Genomic DNA, 23424 nt, shown 5'->3' with positions numbered 1-23424 from the left:
TGTAAGTATTCGTGCAGTGACTTATCAGTTGCCTCTCTAAGGTTTCTTTTAGTGAACGAAAAGTTTACTATGGAAGTGCGCTGAAAGGATAATCAGAGCATGCACCGAGTATGCTTAGCTGCGCTCACCATGAAATGAGGACAACATTGTGCTTCGTCGCTGTGTCTGTGTCATGAAATGGCGTCAGCAGCTCGCGTTGTTTCGAGCGCTGTGGCGTTTCAGTGCTGTGCGTGAGCCCCCTGATCAAGTTCTCAGCGTTCCGGTGGCAGGCGTGACCGACTACGTCTGCGATTGCACCGTCCCAGAATGAGTGTAGTGACCATTATAAGTTGCGCACACGCTGTGGACGCGTAGCTTCCCGGCGTGGCGATCAAGAAATGAGCCGCCTGGAAACGACAACAATAGTTGCGTTGACGCAGTGGTTACCCCTCACAAGAGCGCAAGAAAAACTGTGAAAGGTACGTTTAGTTGATATCTTCAGGAATATGAAAGGTAGCCGCTGCAGTCTCAGCGTAGTTGTTGTCGTTTCCAGTTCGTTCTGGTTACACGGACGCGGTGAGCAGCCTGCAACAGCGAGTGAGATACGCTATTACCGTTTGATCCACCAGCTTCGGGAGGCTGACATCACATCGCAACCCGCAAAAGTCAGGCGCTTGGCGGATGAATCCGAACACCGCGTACAAAGAAAGTGATTGCTTGGTGACAATCAACAAATATGCGAGCATGACCGACTACGTCTGTGATTCCATCGTTTAATCATCAGTGCTACGTGTTATTTGCCCCACCAACATCGACGAGCAATCTTCTGTCGTCGATAGTTCTCAGTCGGATTATAAAGCAGTGCAGTTTGTGTAGTGGTGCACCGGGTCGCGAAATCGATGCTCCTGAGTTTCGTCGACGCAGAAAAAACAAGCTTCATCGTGTCTGCGTCTGAGAGCTCCGCGTGGTTTCATTGCAGTGTTAAAATTCGAATGATTTGGGGTCTGTTGCTGTCGTGACGCGTTTGAGTTCTTGGTATTTCTATCAGTCGCGAGCGTGACCGACCACGTTTGCAAATACGTCGCTTTTTAGACTTAAGCTAGGTGGCGCAAGCTACCGCCCGTTACAAAGTGCGTTGCAAGGTGCCGCAGTAGTATCCATACCCATACAATCATCCAGATGGTGCCGGATTGATCAGCCGTCAGTTTTGTTGTCTTTAAATAAACCAGTTTTTTTTATGAACGTTCGATGATGTTACTTCGAAAACTTTAGCATTCCGAAGTGGGATTACCGCTGAGCCTCCCCGGAACAGTGGTGGCTGCGACAGCCACGTTCACGCCGACGAACGTGAGTCTTCTTCGCGGGCGGTGGTGCGCGTCCATTGTTTCCGCCACCGACGAGAGGCCGTTCAGTGTTCCCGTTGACTCGACGAGAAAGCACAGCCATGGCCGCGGACCGTGAGCTCGTACGGACCCTGGCATCGCAACCGGGCTTCGCATCGGTGACCGCGATGCCAGACTTGACGGCGTCCATTCCCGCCTTCTCTGACTCGTCGTCGGCAGCGAGCGCCATGAAGTGCGCGGGACTGGGAGGCGCATATCAACACGGTGGCGGCGCAACGCAGTCCGGGTGGAGCGATGAAATAACGCTCGCTGTTGCTTCATCGAAGGTGAGCGGGACGGCTTGAGTGGCATCCAACGACCGGGAAGCGACTGGAAACTTGGTCGAAATGGGCTGAAGAACTACAGATGGTGTTCCTCGATGATGACGATTCGCACTCTACGAGATGATGCTCCGGCGGACACAGACCGGGTGAGTCCGTCGCTGATTATTTTTTAGACAAGAGCTTCTTCTGCTCGAAGTGTGACGTCAAGGAAATGAGTTTACAATGGCGCAGCTTATAATCGCGGAACTTCGGAACATGAACCACGCTGTGATCCTGCGGCTTCAACAGCGACGTTCGCAACGTCTTTCGAAATTTTGCAAAAACTTGCTGATTTTTTTTTCTTGAAATCACTCGTTGCAGAACAAGCAGCCCACAAGAAAAAAAAAAAGACACTGTGGAGGACAAGCTTCTCAAAAAGCTTCGCCAGGAGCTGAAAGGTCACAGGGTATGTATAACAACATTTTTGTTAGAAAGTGTTAGCTTTATGGAGAGCGCATCAGATTTATATAATGTTGCCATTTTGGTGCTTGGTTAGATATATTTTAATCAATGTCATTATTGCTTTTTCAAGTGTACTTATCAATTATTCATTCATGCAAACTGCAAGCTGTTCAGAATGCTGAAGTAATTGGAGACTAGATATACTGTTTCAGTAACCTTTGCACTGTGAGGGCAGATGACATATGATGTTATTTTCCTCAGCATTAGAAAAAGTTGGTGGCAACGGGAATGCAGCTTTCCGGGTCAGTCAGAGGTCACTTCTGGGAAGCAGTTGCTTAGGACTTCCAATGTTATACTTTGTTGTACAACTCTGATAATCTATCATTACTGCTTATATTTTCTGTTTATAGCTCCGTGCATCTTCTGGGGATCCTGAGGACGTTGCATCACAAGCTCGAGGACCTGTCTTCGCTGTACCTGCCCTGGCCTCTGCTGAAGAGGCCTCTGCTAGGTCCAAGGAGTCCCGGATAAAGGAGGGCGAGACCTGGGCCAACAATGTCGAGACCAGGGCCAGTGAGCCTCAGACCGGGGCCGAAGCCAGGGCTAATAAGGTCAAAGCCTGGGCCAACGAGGCCGAAACCAGGGCAGGGCCACCGAGGCTGAAGCCAGCATGGAGCAGGTTGAGACCAGGACCGACCTGACTGGGGGACGCTGAGGCTAGAGCGGCCGAGGCCAGAGCACAGGAGGTCGAGGTTGTAACGTAGCGTCCTCTGCATCCGGATGTAAGGTGAAACAGTATAACCTATTTGTCCAGGCCTAACTGCTCGATGTCGCAAATTTGCAACCTAAAAGATTTTTTGCTTAGAAGTTCATTTGCACCAAAAATAACTTTAGTGATCGATTACATATACACATTTGCAGGTACGTCCCCTGGGCGCCGCCATCTTCCTAGCTGGAGAGCGCGTGAGCTGCGCCATAACCTAATTACGATGCCTTGAGAAGAAGACGTAGTCAGATTATGGCGCGGCCCACAGTGTACCTAAGTACCCCCCAGTAAGCAAGATGGCGGCGCCCATAGGCCATACTTACAAAGATGTATACAAAGCAAAAAAATAAAGTTTAAAACATTTTTCTTATCTACACTTTGCTTTAATTCCCTGCGTTAAATGGTCAACAAGCTTCTTCATATCCCAAAATGAGTACTACTGCTGCTACCATTCTTTGTGATTCTGTGAGTTTTTTTCGTTAAACTGAATGCTGATACAGGAGAGACTTTTTCAAAATCAGGGTAGGCAATATCTGTGATGGTAAAGCACTGAATCGTGATGCGAGAGCTGACCCTGCTTGGGTTTGGAGTTTGACTGTCTCTATGTTTACACACAGTGTCAATTTTCATGCCTCAATTTGCTGTTCTCCTTACAGGAATAGCTTGTGCATTTCTCTTTAAAGTTGCAGCTGTACATAGGTGAAATGGGGCCACTCATAGTATGATATAGAGTGGCAGCAGCATTCTTACTCGATTTGGGAGCGGTTTGTGAAGCGGCGTGTTGACAGTGAGTGCCCGTGTCGAAAGCAGGGAAATATGCACAAAAATACGTAATGTGCACTAGGAGAGAAATTTTGAAAATAAAAGTGACAGCCACTGAACTGAGCTGACTAAGATCAGGGAATGAGATTTGAGGGGTATTGGGGTGGCGAAGCAGTCTGAAGGGAGAGCAATATTTCTAGTACAAGTTAAAGGGCTCGGATAATTTCACTAATGGTTTCTTTATGGTGAGTATACACATGTCCAGCATGGGATTTCAGGCTTGGATTTCACAGCTTCATGCTTTCCCACCATTCATATTAAAAGTTTGAAGTCTAGGAGCAAGTTTGGTGCAGTGTTTGCTTTAATCGTGTGCACTTTTAATTTTCCTTAATGTTAAACCAGGTGTCACATGTGTGTAACTTCAAAGCGCCTGTGATTTCAGTGTTGACTGTTGAACCAGTAATTTTCTTATAATTTGATGCTTCCTACCGGCAGGTGTGCCACCCCTTGTTGCGGCTATGGAGACTCGTGGAGTGGCAGGCCCTGTGGTTCAAGAGGATATTGTGTAGAATATGGTATGTAACAAGTTTTTTTCTTCACATCGCAGTTAAAGGTGTGAATCTTTTATCTTGTCTTTTTCCTAACCGTAATGGCTCATTCACACGAAATTTTGACGCTGGGCGTCAAAATTTGATCAGATTATTTTGATGCTCGAACCACAATCGCAGACTTTTGACGCTGGGTGTCAGAACTCTGTGGAATATCCTGTGGCAAGCGGATCGATCAAAGACCTTTTTGATCTTTTTTTTTTCTTTTTTGCTGGAGAAAACTTTTTAATTAGAACAAAAGGCAGGAATTCTATTGCCATATGTCACACCAGGGAATGTCAGCTTATGTGCAGCAAGAAAATGAATTTCGGCGGCGCGAGGATGTCTCGTGCAAGGCTCTGTCACATGCCTCCTCAGCTTGCAATGGCCTTGCCGCTTGCCTTCCTTGTCTTGCTCGGCCTTTTCTGTCCTCAGCTACAGTTGGTTTGTGACAGCACACTGCCTTTTGGTGCCAGGGTAGGTAGATGCAGCTTTTAAAAAAGGTCTATTGCATCCTTTGTGATATAGCAGACGTTCACAAATAATTTTAAATCTCGTTTAGCAGACGATACATCAATGTCTTTTTTGTTCTGTTTTCGTCGGTGATTGACACTTCATGGCAGGCGAAACCAACACAATTTATACGAACTTGAGGTTTTAGCACCGATTTTCCATGTTACCTAAAAGGAGTCAGTGTGAAGCGCGGATTGAACACGAGTGTCATGTCAGCCTTGACTGCCCATTCGGTGAGAACACGAGTCGCACCTGATTGATGATGCTTCACTAATTATTAATCTTAAATCTGTGCTCTGCTCGGTCCCCCTTTTGGTCACAGAAAATCCAGTGCGTTGACTTCCCAAACTCTTCTTTTTCTCGCACTGACAGGCAACATATTTGCAAACAGTCTTTTAGCTCCTTCACTCTCGCCAAGACGAAAATCAGACCCCGTGCTGTGGACAGCTTTCGTTCGGTGCTCGCATATTTCTTGGTTGTCACTGAGCAATGAGCATAGGTAACCTACTCAAAGTAATGCATGGTGTTTGTCAAAAGTTGACCTCCTAACTTCCTCCGCCGACGCACACTGGCACGGCAGGGTTGTACTAAGGAAACTGATTTCCCAGATACATCATATGGGAACGGCAGGGAGTAGTAAGCCTCAACATTATAACTTACAGTGCGACTAGGACAAAGACAGAGGAGAAAACACAGGACAAGCGCTGAACTGGCAACTGATTCTATTGAAAAGAAAATACATATGATGCTGCTGCTGCTCAGGCAGGCATGCCCCTCCGTGGCCCTGGCGCTTCTTCTTTTACTCAACACGATACCAGCCGAGTTATCCGAGATCCGAAAAGCCGATCTCGCTCTTCATCAAAGTCACTGTGGACTGGCTCACACACAGAGATCCGTTTTGTGTTATGTAGTATGTCTCCATCATTTCTCGGGGTAGTTTTTGGTTGTGTCGGAACATCACTGTCGTGTTGTTAAAAAAGGGTTGGCATCCGCAATCCCGGCAATGCATCGCGAGATGTGTGTGAGCGGTTCCTTTTGTAGAACTGTGGTGTTCTTGTAGTCTTATCTTGAGGCAACGCCCAGTTTGTCCTATGTAGGCACGCCCGCAGGAAAACGGGATCTTATAGACCACACCTTTTATGCAGGCGACAAACTGCATTCCGTGTTTGATGCTGCTGCGGCTGAGATGTCGGATCATCATTTCTCTCACGTTTGTTGACTGTGGAGCACACAGAGCCGAGATTGTGACAGGCGGAAAAATCAACATTCACATTGTATCTCCAGGCAGCTTTCTTGAGTCCGTGGGAAAGGCGGTGGATGTATGGTATGACTGAAGTTTTCCTTTTCTCTTTCTGCTCGAGGTCACATTGCTCGATCTCTGGATCAGTTTTAAGGTATTTCACGATTTTTTCGCAAGTTAAAGTAATGACCGAATTAAGATACCCCAAATCCTTGAGCCGTTGAATTTTGGAAATGAAGTGGGAACTCAATTTGTGGATGCATGTGCTTGTTAAAGCTGTCCTCAGACAGGGAAATGCGATGCCTTGTTTGACGAGTTTAGAGTGGGCTGACTGAAAGTTTAGAAGAGCCTTTGCTGTTCTGGGACTGTAACACCAGCAAACATGATCATCCCCCTCTTTGATGCGGAGATCCAGGAACTCAATAAGGTTCTTTTTTGGGGCTTCATAGGTGAATCGAAGTCCTTGCCTTTTTTTTTGTGAAGATCTTCAGCACATCGTCAAGCTTCTGATGGAAATTAGCCCTCTCAACGAAGACCAAATAATCGTCTACGTACCTAAACACTTTTTTGGTGTTTTTCTCCAAGCAAGGTTCCAGATCCCGATGGATCTTGCCTAGGAAGATGTTACTGAGCACAGAGGCTACCCTCGACCCTATGCATACTCCGGACTTCTGTAGGTACACCTTGTCCTGCCATCCGATGAATGTGGACTTCAGCCCACTCCAAACTCGTCACACAAGGCATCGCATTTTCCTGTCTGAGGACAGATTTAACAAGCACATGCATCCACAAATTGAGTTCCAGCTTCATGTCCCAAATTCAACGGTTCAAGGATTCGGGGTATCCTAATTCGGTCATTACTTCAGCTTGCGAAAAAATCATGAAATACCTTAAAACAGATCCAGAGATCGAGCAATGTGACCTCGAGCAGAGAGAGAAAAGGAAAACTTCAGTCATACCGTACATCCACCGTCTTTCCCACGGACTCAAGAAAGCTGCCACGAGATACAATGTGAATGTTGTTTTTTCCGCCCGCCACAAGCTTAGATCTGTGTGCTCCACAGTCAACAAACGTGCGAGAAATGACGATTCCACATCTCACAGCCGCTGCAGCATCAAACACGGAATGCAGTTTGTCGCCTGCATAAAAGGTGTGGTCTACAAGATCCCGTTTTCCTGCGGGCGTGTCTACATAGGACAAACTGGGAGTTGCCTCAACATAAGACTACGAAAACACCACAGTTCTATGAAAGGAACCGCTCACACACATCTCACAATGCATTGCCGGGAGATCGGATGCCAACCCCTTTTGAACAACACGACAGTGATGTTCTGACACAACCAGAAACTACCCCGAGAAATGATGCAGACGTACTACATAACACAAAACGGATCCTTGTGTGTGAGCCAGCCCACAGTGACTTTGATAAAGAGCGAGATCGGCTTTTTGTATCTCGGATAATTCGGCTGGTATCGTGTTAAGTGAAAGAAAAAGCGCCAGGACCACGGAGGTGCATGCCTGGACGAGCAGCAGCATCATCATATGTATTTCCTTTTCAATCGAATCAGTTGCTCGTTAAGCGCTTGGCCTGTGTTTTCTCCTCTGTCTCTCTTTGTCCTAGTCGCACTGTAAGTTATAATGATCTCTACCGTAAACTCGCCCAATTGTCCATTCTGCTAAGCCTGAACAGTTCGGTCTTTTTTTGGTGACCAAATTCGGTCGGCAGCAAGACTGCTTTTTAAAAGTGTGAACGAACCATATGTTCTAGCAAAAAATGTGCCTATTAGAGAGGTTCAACTATTAGAACCATAGCTATACTTACTTACCTTTTAATGTGAGGCCTAAGTTTCCACATTCCACCAGGATGTGCGAAGAGGTAAGCATTGGAATCTATGGAAGAAGCTTAGCAATGTTGAGGCATAGAAAGGTAATGGTTCTTCAAACAGTGCTAACCGTATTGTTGGTTTCATTTCTGAATTGTTTTGTGTTGTCTCTGTTTCTGTCGTGTCCTTAAATCTCAGTGATTTGCTTTGTTCGTGGTTTGCAAGGTTTCAGCAGACCCGTCCTCTTTTTTAAAAGGTTCTTTTTTTTAATTAGATGCTGTATATGGGGTGTTTGTTCATGCAGGCTTAGGCCATCCCAACAATGCCAGGACTGCTTTCTGCTGATCATTTTCATAACCTAAATATAATTCAGTTAGAACCCAGGGAACAATTTTTGCAACAGATATATCCCTCATTGCCTCTACGCACGCCTTCTAAATTCTGGGAACTGGATGGAAATAGTGTATTAGGTTCACCACTATCTTTCGATGATTTTCCGAGTGATGCTGCCACACTCCACGAATGCGGCCAGCGGAAGTTCTCATTCAGCCACTGTAGGGCGCGCAGCATTCAATCGGTTGAGGCGTTTTCAAAGCTGGAGGATATAGTGGTGCCTCGATTATGTGACTTTCAGGAGACTGCGCGACAACATTGGATAATCCAAAAAACAACAGTTACGGGTCAAAGACATACAGAACTTCCAAACAGCCTTTAAGCTGATAATCTGCTGGAATCTGAAGAAGCTAGAACCCTCATGCAACTATGAATGTAACCTAGAAATTGTGTAATAGAGGTGCCAATCAATCTTTATTATCACATTGGAACTTCAAAAGAAATCAGTGAGTTTCTGCTGACTCGTCCAGTTGTGCATAAACCGGGGACGCATAATTGGGGTTTTACTGTATCCACTGTGGGACACATTTCATTCTCGATCGCATAATGTGTAGAAGTTTCTTAAAAATTTCTGGGCGTTGCCTTTAAGGACTAGCATTTTCAAAATAAAAAAAAACAATCAGAAAACTGCTTTAATAAACGACGCAGATCAAGCCTGGAATGTGCTCGACAGCGGATGTTTTCTTCAGCTTCGATAACACTTCCCCAGTCGACTGCTGCATGCTGCAAGATTGCCAATTCAGAACTTCCGGAGGCTGCAATCACAGAGTGAAGCGTAATTATAGTTGGAGGCACTTACTACAGTCTATGTGCATGTTCTCTTAAAGGGACACTTGCATGGCTGTTAGGAATATAGCTAATAATAATCAATAATATTGATTACTATTAACCTTGGCACACACGTAACTGTTGTTTATTTGGAAAGACAATTTACTATGTAGGCCTCTTCGGCCAGCCTAGTCATCATCACTTCGCGCGAAGCATTTTTGTTTAATAGTGCAATTGATGCCCCACTTACACACTCTTTTCCTTTTTCCTAAATATCATATTCCTCATGCAGTTCTCTGCTTGTTTTGGCATTGTATCTGGCAAGAATCTTAACATCGTGCAACACCAAGGAACAGGGGCATTTGCTGCAGTGAATGGCGAGGTGGCCAGACAGGCTAGCTCACGTGGCAGCCACGTGCTCATGGGCACGTTCATTCATGCATCCACAAATTTATTATTGTGTTTTATGCTGCAAGGCTCAGACGGCTGCTCTATGATGTTGATTCTGTGGCAGAGCCGAGCAATCTTATTGGATGCCAAGGACACCACGGGAATGCGGTGGCGCTGACCGACTTTCCTTAATTGTGTGAAACTGAGGGTATGGTATCACAGCTGGTCTTACATTGGACCTCTCACGAGTGGGTTTGTTTATCCAGAAGCAAGCTACCTGCAGATGTGTATAATTCAGGTCGCCAAAAGCTTGTTAAATAAAGTTGAGGCATAAACAAGCCTGCTCGTGAGAGGCCCAATGTGAGACCAGATGTGGTACCATACTTGCACTCATACCTGCCAACTCTTCCGAATTTTTCGTAAAATGTACAAATTGAGACTAATTTTACGATTTTACGAATCTTGCTTCAAATCTTACAAAAAATTTTTTTTTATTTTTTTTGTTGTTGTTTTTGTAACTCCGTTGTTGGTGGTATCTTGTATTGCCACAAGAGGGCGATAGGTACCGTCCACAGCAGCGTCGTGGTTTTTACTATCCGTCTATCCGGTGGCCACGAATCGAAAACCAATCCAAAGCTCAAAGCCTTTGTTCGTGTGTTCGGCGGTGCAGAGGTGCAAGTTGGCTCGGCGTGTTCAGACGTTGCTGGGGCCTCGTTGTTTCGGCCAGTTTCGAGGCAAAAAGTATGGCGTCTGTGTTTGTTGCGCGTGTAACTGTAGCATTCTCCTTGTCACTGTGGCTTCGCGGCGCAATGCCGAACTCGAAACCTCAAAAGAGGTACTTTCAGGTGTTCCTGAAGTCCTACACGTCGAAATTTCCGTGCTTCATGCCGCCCAAAAAGCAAGAGAAGTTTGGATTGTGTAGCACGTACACGTGTGATGTAAGCGTTTCGCACGCTGGCCAGGCTGACATTAAGCTGCACATCGCTTCGCGTAACCCCCCCCCCCCCCCCCCCCCCCCCCCCGGCCGCAGCCGCGCGACTTTTATGAATTTGAAATTCCACAGGTTGGCAGGTATGTACACTCAGTGTCACACAATTCAAGGAAGTCGGTCAGCGGTACCGCACTACTGTGATGTCTTCGGCACACAATAGGATGGCTTGGCTCTGCCACAGAATCAACAGGCCCAAGCCCCGCCGTCTTAGCCTTGCAGCATAAAACACAAGGATAAAATTGCTGGGTGTGTTTTGGGCGTTGTGTATCAGATACCAATATTGTGAGGGGCAGTGTATATGGGCCAGATGTGGGAATGACCCTGCCCGTGAGCATGTGGCTGCCACGCCAGCCAGCCTGTCTGGCCACCTCGCCATTCGCTGCAGCAGATGCCTCTGTTCCCCGGTATTGCATTATGTTAAGATTCTCGCAAATACAATGACAGAACAAGCAGAGAACTGCATGAAGCATATGAAATTTGGGAAAAAGGAAAAAAGCGTGTGAGTGAGGCATCAATCGCCCTATTAAACAAAAATGCTTTGCGCCAATGTGATGGTGACTAGCCTGACCAGTGGACTTTATATAGTAAATGTTCAAACTAGCCTTATTACCCTCTTTACTATTAGCTAGCTCTCTTCATCAAACACTTCCTTACCACCAGCATGTCACGGCCATTCGTGCACATGCGCTCATCTAAAAGGCATTCATATGGATGTAATGACCGTATTTGGTTCTATTTTTATGTTTCAGATAACCTTTGGAGACATTGCGCTTCCTGAAGCGCAGTTGAAGCATGTCGACACGAAGCAGCCATCCATTTACGTTCAGGAACTCGCGGTCATGGTATTTGAAACTGAGGCCCTGACAAACTGCTGCCTTACGGGGTCGGCAATGAAGGGAAAGCTTCCTAAAAAGGGAGTTAAGGACTTGATAGGTGAGTAAATTGCCATAAAGAGGAAATGGCAAGGCACTATTGCAATCAAACTTAACAGGAACAAATACTAAGTTTACTCTTGACATATATTGGACTTAAATCTTGGACAAAAGCTCACCAGACAGAAGCTCACCGGTCAAAAGCTCACCACGTGAAAATTTCATGTTGGTCTTAACACGAGTGCAGACAACTTAGGTGCATGCGTGCGACACTAAAACACAACAATGAATTAAATCTGATAGGCACATGGTTTGTTGATTAGACTGGAAACAAGTTTTTCGATTGGTTAGAAGGAAATGCAGTCCCGTACAGGCTGTTTCCAGCAGTCTTGGTAGGTCTCGGTGTACCTGGAGCCCCTTGCAAATATTTTCCAGACGGTTGTGGCATACCTTGAGTCAACCCAGATTGATCTTATCAGCTTCAGCTCCACTCATTTTGGTGACCTAAATTTTTGTCCCAAATCGTTGCTTCTGTGCCTGTTATGGCTTACCTGTCGACACTGTTGCATGAGATGGGGTACCACTTCTTCTAAAAATAGTGCAATGTCCATTGCGTCCGCACTTTGGCCCAGCTCGTGACTCACCGGGTAGCCAAAAAAAAGGGGGTGAGCTATTGTGTGGGTCTAAGAAAAAAACGGGTGAGCTTCTGTCCGGTGAGCTTTTGTCTGGTCACCATTGGACTTGTGTCTCGGTACTCATGGATGGTTGTTTCTTTTTGGCTTATGTTGGGGGAGGTATTTGTCTTTTTGTGTCATTACGTCTTGCGCTACACCTCTGGTTTGCAATAATGTGCCCCAGTTCTAGCATACTTTAATTTTTGCCTAGATTATAATTGACTCTGATGTTCCTTCTGCTTAATTTTGATCGTCGATTTATATCAGCGATTAAACTTAACGAAACTTCAGTATTGTTTACTTTTGTGTACAATTTTCTGAAGATAGCTGACTGTTTACCCCAGCTTTAGGCTGCTGAATCTTTCAAAAACTTTCAGCTTGTTCAGTTGTTTTTAAAGTAATTGTTTGGTACAGTATGGCCTCAGTTGGTTTTATATCAGTAAACCCTGAATTATAATATAAAATAGATGTCAGAATCAAAATTAAAAAAATGTGGTCATCTGTGTGTTTAAAATTATTGTCTAGCTACGCTATCTCCGACTTTCTAGCCAAATATCCTGAGGCACTGGTTCTCGAACAGGGTTCCTAGTACAGTATACTGAGGGTTCTTTCAGCACCTGAACTTCCTCAATCGTTCCTACACCATTGTCATACACTCAATTGCAACAATGCCAATAGTGGAAGGGGCTCCTCGGCTAACAATAACATTAGTAAATTTTTGTTCGCTGATGTCAGAAAGTTTGAGAGTCCCTGTCACAAAGAATGTTATGTTTGCAGGCTTTTAAAGGGGTTATGAAATAGTCCTCAGACTTCGGCCAAGTAAGTGTGGCAGTATCTCACCATCGCATGTGCAGTGAAGATCAGAAAACAATTTTTTCCAAGGTGCACTAGTTTTATTAAAAAAATTAAATAGACTTAAGCTTGGGGGGCCCCTCAACCTTTAGAGTCCTTTCCAGGTCACGTGCGTGTGACATGAATTGGGGGCCAAATGAGTGAATGACAACTTTTATAAAAACCTTAGCTTCAAATTGGGCAGATACCTGCTCAACCCGCAAACTCAACCACTATTGGCGCCAAGCCAGTAGTTCCTGTGGCCACCATAAGCTGCATGATGAAAAATGGACCCTTTTTTCCTTTCTGATTACGCAGTGCACTCGCGACATTTTGAGGGATCACGGTGTGTTTTCTCGTACTTGTGATAAGGTAAAAGAAATAAAAGTAACGAGCTCCAGACTGTTTCCACAGTAAACTTGTTTCATGATCCCTTTAATGCATTGCAAATTGACGAAATGCCTTGTTTTACATTATTTCACAGCAGCAATATTTCACAGTTGCCAATAAACATAGTCATTGGTCCCCGTGCTCAATATATTTAGATGATTAACTTTTTGTTGTTGGTTTCTTTTTGTGAAATTTTCTAAAATTATGTGGACCTGAAGTATAATTTTAAGTAGTATTAAGTAAATATGGAGTCTTAAGGCAAGTTCCTTAATTGTCTATTGTCTTCTCTTTTCAGCTTTTGTTACTGCCAATTCCCTGGAGAAACTCGGAAGTCCGTGAAAGAATACCTGTAAAGGAAGTGCAGCAATGCTTCCTACACTCAAAACAAAGCCTCCAACACACAAAAGAAAACTGCAGAATGAAAAAAAAAAAAAAAAAAATTAGCTTTCATTTTTATTTATTTTGCGCATTGGCTTTTTTTTTCTCTTAAATCTGATTAGCGATTAATTTAGATTTTATTTAACAAGTGCATTAACTTTTTTCATTCATTTTACTTCAGTCATGTAGGTGATGTTACTTCAGTCATGGTAGATGATAAATAGGTTTTATATTAACAGGTGCAATACTATTTTTGCTCGTTTTTCTTCATCATGATAGTTTGTAATTATTTTTTTCTTCTAATAAGAGCTTGTTTATAAAGCTTTAAGTGCATCTGTGATATTTGTAAGCCACTAAAAGTATTACGTTTTTTGTTCCATCGTAAGTGTTTGTTTTAGGCAACATGTGTTCATTATATTGAAAAAAATATTTGTTTAATAAAAAGTTCTTACTTTAATTTGTCATCACTTTGAACTCGTCTACATTAAAGCCTGTAACATAATGCATTTCAGTTTCGATAACTGCAAACCACTGCAATTGCTAAATCAATATAATTTTCTACTTTTCTTATCTGGAATTGGTCAGGAATAAATTGGTGAAATGCTTTAAAAGTTCTATTAAGTGTACCCCCGATTATATTTGAAAGCCTGCTTCCAAATTTAATCCGGGGTACAATTTATAGTACTAAAGGCCTGCATAAAAGCATACTAAAATTCTGCTCAGAAGTGTACTAGAAGAAGTATCCTAAAAGGATGGCGAAATGTTACTTCTGAAGTGCGTAAGAAGTGTACTAAAATGCCTCTTACAGGCATGCTTAGAAGTATCCTAAAAGTATAGCGAAATGTTACTTTTGAAGTGCGTAAGAAGTATACTAAAATGCCTCTTACAGGTATGCTTAGAAGTATACTAAAAGTATGGCGAAATGCTACTTTGAAGTGCGTCAGAAGTATACTAAAAACCGGCCAATTTAGAGCAACAAGCATACTTCTGGAAGTGCAAATAAAGTATACTCTAAGAGCCCCGGTTTTTCGCTAAGGGGTGTAACGACGGACGAGGCGCGTCCTCCCTCGAAATCATGCGCCTTCTTCCGCGTCTTTGCGACGACACTTGGTTCACGTCCCCCACCACACTGCCGAGTGGCAATTGCGACGTGACAACCTTTGAAAAAGCCCGACTTGACAGCAAAAATTCCAAAAGTGAGGCAAATCCTCGTGCAGACACTCGAGCACTTTACGCGCGACATCCACCGTCGGCCATGACGATTCATCACGATCGCGATGTAGCTCACGCATTGCTATCATCTAAATTGTTTCACTTACGTAAAAAGACATGATTCATGTGACCTAAACTTGACACCGGTAATTATATTTAGATTGTACCAAATTATACATTTTCAGAAGTTAAAATCGTTGCTTTTACAAGAACCTCCGATGCGACGTTGCGCTTTCCCCTCTAGGGACACTTTTTGGGTACAAATCCCGATGAAGTTACAACTCAATCGGCGCTCTTCGTCGACGTCATCAACGCGCCGCGATGAAGTTCCCGGCCAGTTGAGTTCGCCGCCGATTGAGATGAGGCTCCTCCCATCGGCGACGTCACGATGAAGTTTCTTATTGCTTTTTCCAGCATAGACAGACAGGTCTCTGTGCTGCACAGCAAAATAAGCAACCTCGGTGCCAAAAAGAATAGAGCATAGCGCGCGCTATGAAAGCCAGAGAACGCGCTCAAAATAAAACACTTTCTGAAGCCGCAGTTAATGAATATACCATAAACAGAAGTACTTCGACATACCTTAATCGAGTTCCCTTGTCTTGTGATTTCAGAACAGATCAAGTGCAGTGTTGCAGCACCGCGAATCCAAACCGGATCCCGCAATGACCGGAGACGACACAGGAAGAAAAAACGGCGACCAGCTTCTAAGTTCTGCCGAAGGCTGTACTAAAAACAGGTTCTTTTGAAACAAAGATTCCTTTCAATTTTCCCGACGGACCCTATGTGCCCCATCTGAAAGAATGCGGGGTAGGGGGTTGGTGGAAAGGGGAAGGGCGGGCACAGGAAAATCTCTTTTCCCCCACCCACTACACATAACACATGGACACAGCAATGCCCCAAGCACGGGAGAAGGTCGAAGGTCGCCATTTTCAGCGCGCCGGTAAAGTGACGTAAAAGCAAACACATTTTTTTTCTTTTTTGTCTCTCTCTCTCTCTTTTGCTCTCTTTTCCGTTTTCCCAGAAGCCTTTTTTTTTCTTTTTTTGGTTCGCATCTGTTTTGTATTAGCAGGGTGTTGCCATGGGTGACGTTCCGGGCGCGGTTCGTTCTTCGTTGTTCATCTGGAATGTTATCTGAAACAGCGACGACGATCGTATGACGGCGTCTAGATACTGCCCCTGAATGTGCTTTTTAAGTGGAACGTACCGTGCATCAAGTGTGCCGTTGCGGATTTTGAGTTCGACATTGGACTACCAAGGAAGGTTGGTTATGGGTAGATGCAGAGACGAGGCACGACTTGTTCTCAGTAACTCAGTTTTAGCGATTGAGGTGACCATTTATTTTGACTGCAAGACTCCGGTGTTGAAAGCGCGACTTCTACAGACTCAAGTTTCATTTAAGAGAAAAAAAAAAGTGTTAGTATTCGGAGGTGTTGCGTTTGGATAAATGCCCATTTTTTGCGGGAGGGCAACTTACGTGAATGGGACTTGTGAAATATCAACAGATCCTTTTTGATGAGATTGTTGGGTGAAGTAGAGTCAACACATTCGCTAACTCGCATTCGCACAAGCTGTGGGCCAGTGGCCAAAACCAAAACTACGGAGGGGCACCACGTCTCGGAGGACGAGGAGCGAAATAATGCCCGATTCGATCTGGATGAGCATCGTACCAGTCTACGTTTATATATCACCACTACGTGATGGACGTTAAAATCAGCCGAGGAGTACTGCACGGGCTAAATAATTATTCGAGCAGCCTGCTCCAAATCAACGTAAAAGAAACTAATGTTATTGCTCTGTTCATCACCAATGTAAACACAGATCAAATATTCTCTAATACGGTAATTACCAACATCAGCGATCGTTTTGCAATTTTTTTTTTCGTTGGTTGACAACTCATTCACTACAACAGTTGTTCCAGATGACCCAACTTATTTTCAACATGTGAACTTAAACTGCTTTCATTGGAAGTTGGAAGGAAAATGGGATCTAAAACAATGAGTTTAAACGATGATGACACTCTTTAACACATTTTCATTTTAAATTCTATGAAAATTTTTAGCGTCACTTTTTTCTTAACATATTGAAAAAATTCCCAAATGCTCGCAAATCCGGGTTACTCTTGGACTGTATAAGATTGGCGTCAAAAACATAAATTTACAACAGTTAATTAAAACCAAAGACCTGAAATCAATAAAAACGTTTAATTCGTTAGGAACCAGTTGATTACAAAATTAAAGCAACCAAAAAGAAGATACTGCAACAACAAGTGTAATGCAAAAACGACTAAACAAATTCATTTGGGGCACGACACCGCACTTGGGATATTAGCCTCACAGTTTTCTCTGCTTCATGTCTGACCACCTTGCTGTCTGTCCGTTGCAACCTAAGAACGAAGGACGAGGGTAAGACGGCCCGCGGAGGATAAAGCAGATAGAACGCTAAAGAGAGAAGGAGGTTTCCCCCTTTCTTCTCCAGCGTTCCGTCTGCTTCCTCCTCCCCAGCCCGTCTTACCCTCGCCCTTCGTTCTGTTGACCACCATCGACGGTTCCAGCTCGGGGCCGAAGCGTTGAACGAGACGCGCATCTTCAAGCGAGCTTTTTTCGCGACGAGCATCCCGTCAGGAACAGACGCTCACTGATATCTGCGCGGGCAACCATGGTCATCGGGGTGGGGGGGGGGGGGGGAGGAGGAGGAGGGAGGAGAGGCTGGGTGTATTAACCCTTCTGTTGAAATCGCAATCTCGAAGCGCATCCGCTCATTTTCATCGTCTCTGTGAAAATGGGTTTGATTTTTGAGTAACCGCTTTCGCCACCGCTTTGCGAATGCAGTACAACCGCGAGTGTGAATCTGGCGTTATTCCTATAACGAGGTCATTTATTTGGATGGGAATGGTCCACTTGGAAGAAAAAGGTCGGGGCACATGCCTCCATTCAACCAAGCGCGCCTAGCTTTGCTTTGCTTGTGGTCGAAGTCATTGGAATCGTCATAGTAGTGTTGGAGTGCGTGCGAACAGCCCGAAGAAAAACCTGTACCGAAGGATCTAAATTTTGCGTTGTATCGTGGACTAACCTGTATTTTAAATTGTAAACCAAGGTTGCTAAACGCAAATCCCGGGATATCACGCGTGATCACCGAGAACGTGCCAACCGGGTCTCTGTGTGTGAACGAGTCAATCGCGAACGGCGTCCGACCGCTTCGAAAACGTAGCTCAACCGCCAGTGTCAACGCGCCACTGAAGGATTTTACATTAAGGCGCCTAAAAGCTGTTGGTCCTCCCCTGCGCTGACTGGGAGGACCGAAAGCGTGGGGCTTCCTATTATCAAACACCCTACCCTTGGTGTTTTAAGGCACGTGTTGTTTTGGCGTATAAGTCAGTCGACTATCGAAATTCTGAAAGCTGTCAAACTCTCCACAATATTAATTTATCTTATACCGCTCCGCAGAAATAACAGGATGTCCGCATCCGCGGGTAGCAGCTACAGCCCCGAGTGCGAAACCGAAATACGCACGTGTTCATTTCTCTTGCTGGAATGACCTATATCTGCGGGTAGCAGCTGCAGCCCCGAGTGCGAAACGGAAATACGCACGTGTTCATTTCTCTTGCTGGAATGACCTATATCCGTGGGTAGCAGCTGCAGCCCCGAGTGCGAAACCGAAATACGCACGTGTTCATTTCTCTTGCTGGAATGACCTATATAAAACGACGCGCTCTTTTTGAAGCTACGTGGTTAAGCTACTTGGATTTTACCTGAAGAAAAAATAAAATGCCTAGAAAACAAAATCACAACGTTCTTCTTTAGTGAGCGCTTAATAAAAACAAAACAACTACAAAACGCAAATGTGCTTAAGTTTGTTTTTTTTACATATTTTGATTGTCATCGATACATGCTATCGCTATGACAATGATATGTACGTGTTGCGAGGCTGTATTACTTTTTCCTTTCGTTCACGCATGATGATGCGTGACAGGCAGTGTCTTGCCCGCTACTGGAATTAAGTAACGAAATGGTGTTACTCGTTAGCCTGGAAAAAAGGCAACGCGGTACAGAGCTCCGTTACCAGTTTTCAAACGTAACGAAATACAGGTGTCGCAACTCGCCTTGAATAACGAACGTTACTTTAACGTTAGTTTGTCGTTGCTTTGTGTTTCGCTGTAGCTATATTACATCTGTTAGTATATGACTGTAGCGTCTCAACCACAAATGTCTCCACAAGATTGTCGAACTGTTCTTGAGAAACGGGAACTGGATGCATTTGGGAAGGTAGATCTTCATCTGCTTCGGTAGAGTGGTTTGTAGTCTCGGTCTTTCGTTTCTTTGAAAGCGCGTGCTTTCAAAGAAACTTCTGCGAATAAAGGAACTGGCGGAAAAATATGTAGGACTGATGCGAAGCACCGCTGTTACTTCCGAGTTATCAGTGGTGCCGTACAACGAAATATTAACTAAATAAACTGCATTACGAATTAGTATAAAGAAGAACTGTCTAAATAAATCGCCAACTTAAACAAATATCAAATAAGCCTGCTTATATTCGCCACTCTAGCCCGCCGCTCGCCCTCTCGCGGATGAACGGACACCAGAGGAGGGGGACGGCAGCGGCGGCGGCGGCGCGGAAACTTTGAGAGGAGCTGTCGGCCTTGATTTGAGAAGCGGTTTTAAAGGGACAACGAAGGCAATTTGGGATTTTTTTTTTTTTGGCGATTGAACTGGGTTTCAGGCACGTCTCATACCACATTGCCAAAATTTCAGCCGAAACCGGCGCTTGTGTGCCGCGCAAATCAATTAAACAGTCGTGGTAATAATCGTCCCAGGATCGACTGCGGCGACGCCCCGAGAGTTACGGGAGAAGCCAAGAGCAGCGGAGCTCACGTGACCGTTGCGGTGCCTAGAAGCGCGACGTCACAAGAGACGCGTCAGCGATCGGTGGAAAGAGGAATGGCCTTGGTCAAGTTTTGGTTCTCGATTTTTATAAATTCGGTTCTAATTTCCGCTTGAATAACCATAAAAAGTATAAATCGGACCGAAAATCATTGCTAATCCGTAAATAAAACAGCTTAATTGTTTTTCTCTTTGCTACGCTGGACGCCAAACGGTCAACAAGCAAATATGGGCAAAAAAAGAAAAAAGAACACAGCTCGGGACACGCTGCGGGCGTGTGGTTTTGGTGTCAGAAGTCGGTGTCGTGTTTACTTTGGGACCACGGTACTCGGAAGGATTCTGCAAAGTGGTAGTCAGGTAGTCATGACAAATTTGTGCGCTGTAGATGGCTGCTGAAACGGTCGACTGAAGACCAGTATTGGTTCGGGCGACGCTAGTTTTCACGTGTGGGTAGCTATTCGTGTTTTTTGACGTCAAAGAGAGATAACGTCCGATTTTGGTGAAACCCAAATATGATGCTGGTTATTTTCTCCTTCTTGGGGAGCGGACCCCGCGGAGGAACCGGCTCCCGGAAAAGATGGCTACTACTTTCAACACGGCATCTCTCGCGAGTCCCTGCCCTTCTGGAACGCGCCGCTCTCGTCTCACTGCTCCGAGTCTGCGGGCCGCTCGTTGCCGGCTGGGCGGTCACCGTCGGGTGATGGCGGAGGCCGCTACACACGTACCCCCGTTTCGTTGGTGTTAGGTCACTGAACGGAGGCCCGAACTCGCTCGCGAGAGCGGCATTGCTGTCCATGTTGACAGATTCGACGAAACGAACGCGCCGACGCGGTGCTATTACCCACCACGGTAAGCAGAGTCTCGATCTCCTAAATACTACCGATACCGGCAATTCACACTTGACGGCACTCCCTGCGTCACCTCCGTTTTCCGAGGCCCAGAAATGAGAAAGTAGATAGTTAAAGTACGGTTTCTTCAGGTCTTTCGTAAGCACATAATACGCGTCACAAATGTCTAAAACGAATAGGGCAGCTTGCTAGGTTCCCAAGAAGCCTAGAAACACGTTAAAATAATTAATTAAAATTGACTTTATTCTTCTTCGAAAAAAAGTGAGCGCGTTATAATAGGAATTTTCGTGCTCCGCCTTGCATTTGCGTGGCACGGGGGACTGGGATGTCTAATTTAATTAGGGACTTTTCGCACATCGCATACGGTGCGGCTTTCTGGAATGGTGCATGGCCGCCAGCTAAATCTGTGTTTAACGTTACGGCAAACGATCCCGCTGGTTATGAAGACCTCTAGGGTAGGGTCTACGAAAAGCCTATTTTTTGTGCTAAGTGAGAGAAAACTGGTTGCGTAACGATACGTCGAGCAATACACATCGGGAATGCGTTCGCGTGTTAAGGTCCGTTGCAAGGAACATCACCATTTATACCAAGCACTTTCCAAAGACAGAATACGCGTACTTGCTTTCTGGTAATTACAAAGCAAATAAAGAAATGCTCGAAACATTTTAAGCGCGTCTGTGTAGGACAGCCGTTCGTGACAAGTGCTCTAAACGGGCAGTTTTGGCGAGAGGGGCCACAACGTTGCAAATAGCACTGTAGAAACAAATGTGCGGTATATAAATATATCGATTTTTATATGAAGTGAGGCTGGTCGACCTTTTTAATTTGCTGCATAATTTTTATGTTATTTTCCGATGTCCGAAATAAACATAATCAAACATATGCACTCAGAAATAAAAAATTGTCGCATGCAAAATATCGTACATCACGTGTGGAAAGTCGAATTTGCTTGCGTAACCGGAGGAGTCAAATATGGTGACAAATAATGAAAGTTATACTTCTTAAGTGAGTTTCCTAATTTTTGGGCACAATCTAGGTGCACTTACCAATACAAAAAAAAAAAAAAAACATTGATACTGTTTATTATGTTATAAAAAAATTATAAAAACATCAATTCTTGCTGCTTGACCGTTTTTCCCCCAACTTTGCATACCTGTATCTTAGGAAATATTTTAATCAGAAACGTCATAATTTAATTCAGTACGATACTTATAAAGGGAAGTAAATTCACTAAAATTCAAATTTATTTATGCGCGGGTTGGGGAGATTTTGACAAGCAAACACGAAACAAGCACCGAAATAAAAAAATAAAAAATATGAGGGATTTTGCAAAAAAAAAAAGAAAAAGAAAAACGTCGTCGATTTTTTTTTTTTTTAAATTTTGACCAGTCATTTTACTCTCTTTTGGGGTTAATATCCATTAACAACATGTTGCATTATATTGATGGTGTAATGGATACAGCTCCTCTACCGAGCCCCTTATCCGAAGCTCGGCACGGTGTGTCCTTGTGGTGCGACGCAGTGATTGCGACTTCTTATTTTAAGAGGAAAGTAAATTTTGTTTTGCCATTCGGGTATAGCAAGTAAAAGTTTGCCACATCTTTGGCACGTTATAAAAATTGCACATTGTATAGAATCAATTACACATCAAATACCACACAGTTCTCCTTTCATAGGTTTCAAATGGTCAGATTTTAACGCAAACATTTTCTGAAGGTGTGCACTTAGAGTTTCTTCCATGGGGACCCGACAGTCCGTGTTACTTGCAACTCACAGGTCGAAGATTCTGGTGTTTTGCATAGCCACACATGTCACGACTGAATACCAGGAAACGAGCGCACTCCCACCTATTCTTCATTTTTCCGTTCAGGGAATTCAACAACCTCATCTTGGTCCAAAAGTGTAAAATTCACTCTTTTTAGTTTTTGGAAAATACAGTTCACCATGCATTTTGCAGACTGAATGGCCTTTTCTGGGAGCTGTCTCAAGTTGTGAAGCGTAACTTGGTGTTTGACGAGTCCTCCAACTCCGTCACACGCCTTTTTTCTATGCCCAGTGGCTGAGAATAACCATTGGGGTTTTGGGGAAAATATTGCTTTGTTTAATTCATGAAGTTGGAAGCGGTTAGTAAAGTGACTGGCGGCACCGTCACTTACATAAGTCAAATGAGAGTACACAGCAAGGTTTTCATCTACCCACTCTCTCACTTTTTGCAGAGCCAGACAGGCATGAGCGGAGTCATGATGCAAGCCGTCACTGATGATGGCAAAACTGTATGTCGACATTCTAGCCGTCACCACACTCGTAAATATTGAGACCTGCTTTTTTTCAGTGGTACGCTTGAATCTCGTAAGGAAGGATAACAGTCCAGTTCCCAACAAAGTCGAACTGGAAGACAATGCTACCACGCTTCGCGCACTGCTTTTCTTCGTAGATGGCTTTGCCTTGCGTCTGTCTGATAAGGTTGTGACTGATCCACCTTGAGACCGACACACAAAGCTCTTCCAGAAAAGTGACCGGATCTAGTCTTTTCTACGAGCACGCCTGACTTCCATGCTGCCAAAACTATTCCTACAGTCTCGGAAATGTTGAGTTTTTCAAGTGTGAGAGACTGGCTCTCGGACAATGATCACATTTGCCTAAAAGGCACTGGCGCGATAGCGGGTTGCAAATGAATGCCGAGTTCAATTCCGCTGCGTCAAGTTGTGAGCCAGAAGCGTTCTGTGGAAAGGCGACACAGAGGTTAAAGTTTGCGCAGTACACACAAACGCAGGCTTCTTGTTGGGGATTGCATTTCACCCATCGGGGTCGCAGGGAGTAAAACTTCGTCAGTCCGATGCCGGAGTCGGGGTGGTCGCTTTTATATACACGAAACGCTTCCCTGATTGACCGTGTCATAAAACGTTTTGGCTTGAGCGTTTCCTGGCCATCGAGCACAACGGAAATGACGTTCTGATTGGGGCTCTGCATAGTTAATTCTAACTCGTCTTCATGTAGTACTCAACCGCTGCAGATATGTTTT

General features: G+C 44.6%; 1 protein-coding gene across 2 annotated transcripts; it reads left to right on the top strand.

Annotated features, from left to right (window-relative positions):
- The first annotated feature begins 1148 nt into the window (after nucleotides 1–1148).
- On the top strand, nucleotides 1149–13527 carry LOC121834257. Of its 2 annotated transcripts, none has more exons than XR_006077151.1 (6): nucleotides 1149–1791; nucleotides 2006–2090; nucleotides 2497–2873; nucleotides 4110–4189; nucleotides 11070–11253; nucleotides 13383–13527. XR_006077151.1 is itself a non-coding variant. In XM_042288008.1 (6 exons), the coding sequence occupies exons 1-5, from the start codon at nucleotides 1766–1768 to the stop codon at nucleotides 11096–11098; spliced, it is 489 nt and encodes a 162-aa protein (XP_042143942.1). In that variant the 5' UTR covers nucleotides 1149–1765; the 3' UTR covers nucleotides 11099–11253; nucleotides 13383–13527. The 2 variants fall into 2 exon arrangements, 1 of the variants encoding a protein (XP_042143942.1); XM_042288008.1 differs by having other exon boundaries at nucleotides 2497–2765.
- The last annotated feature ends 9897 nt before the right edge of the window (nucleotides 13528–23424 follow it).

Source organism: Ixodes scapularis, unplaced genomic scaffold (assembly GCF_016920785.2).
Source record: "Ixodes scapularis isolate PalLabHiFi unplaced genomic scaffold, ASM1692078v2 ptg000861l_1__unscaffolded, whole genome shotgun sequence".
NCBI classification, from domain to species: Eukaryota; Metazoa; Arthropoda; class Arachnida; order Ixodida; family Ixodidae; genus Ixodes; species Ixodes scapularis.
This window is presented reverse-complemented; position numbering and strand designations above follow the sequence as displayed.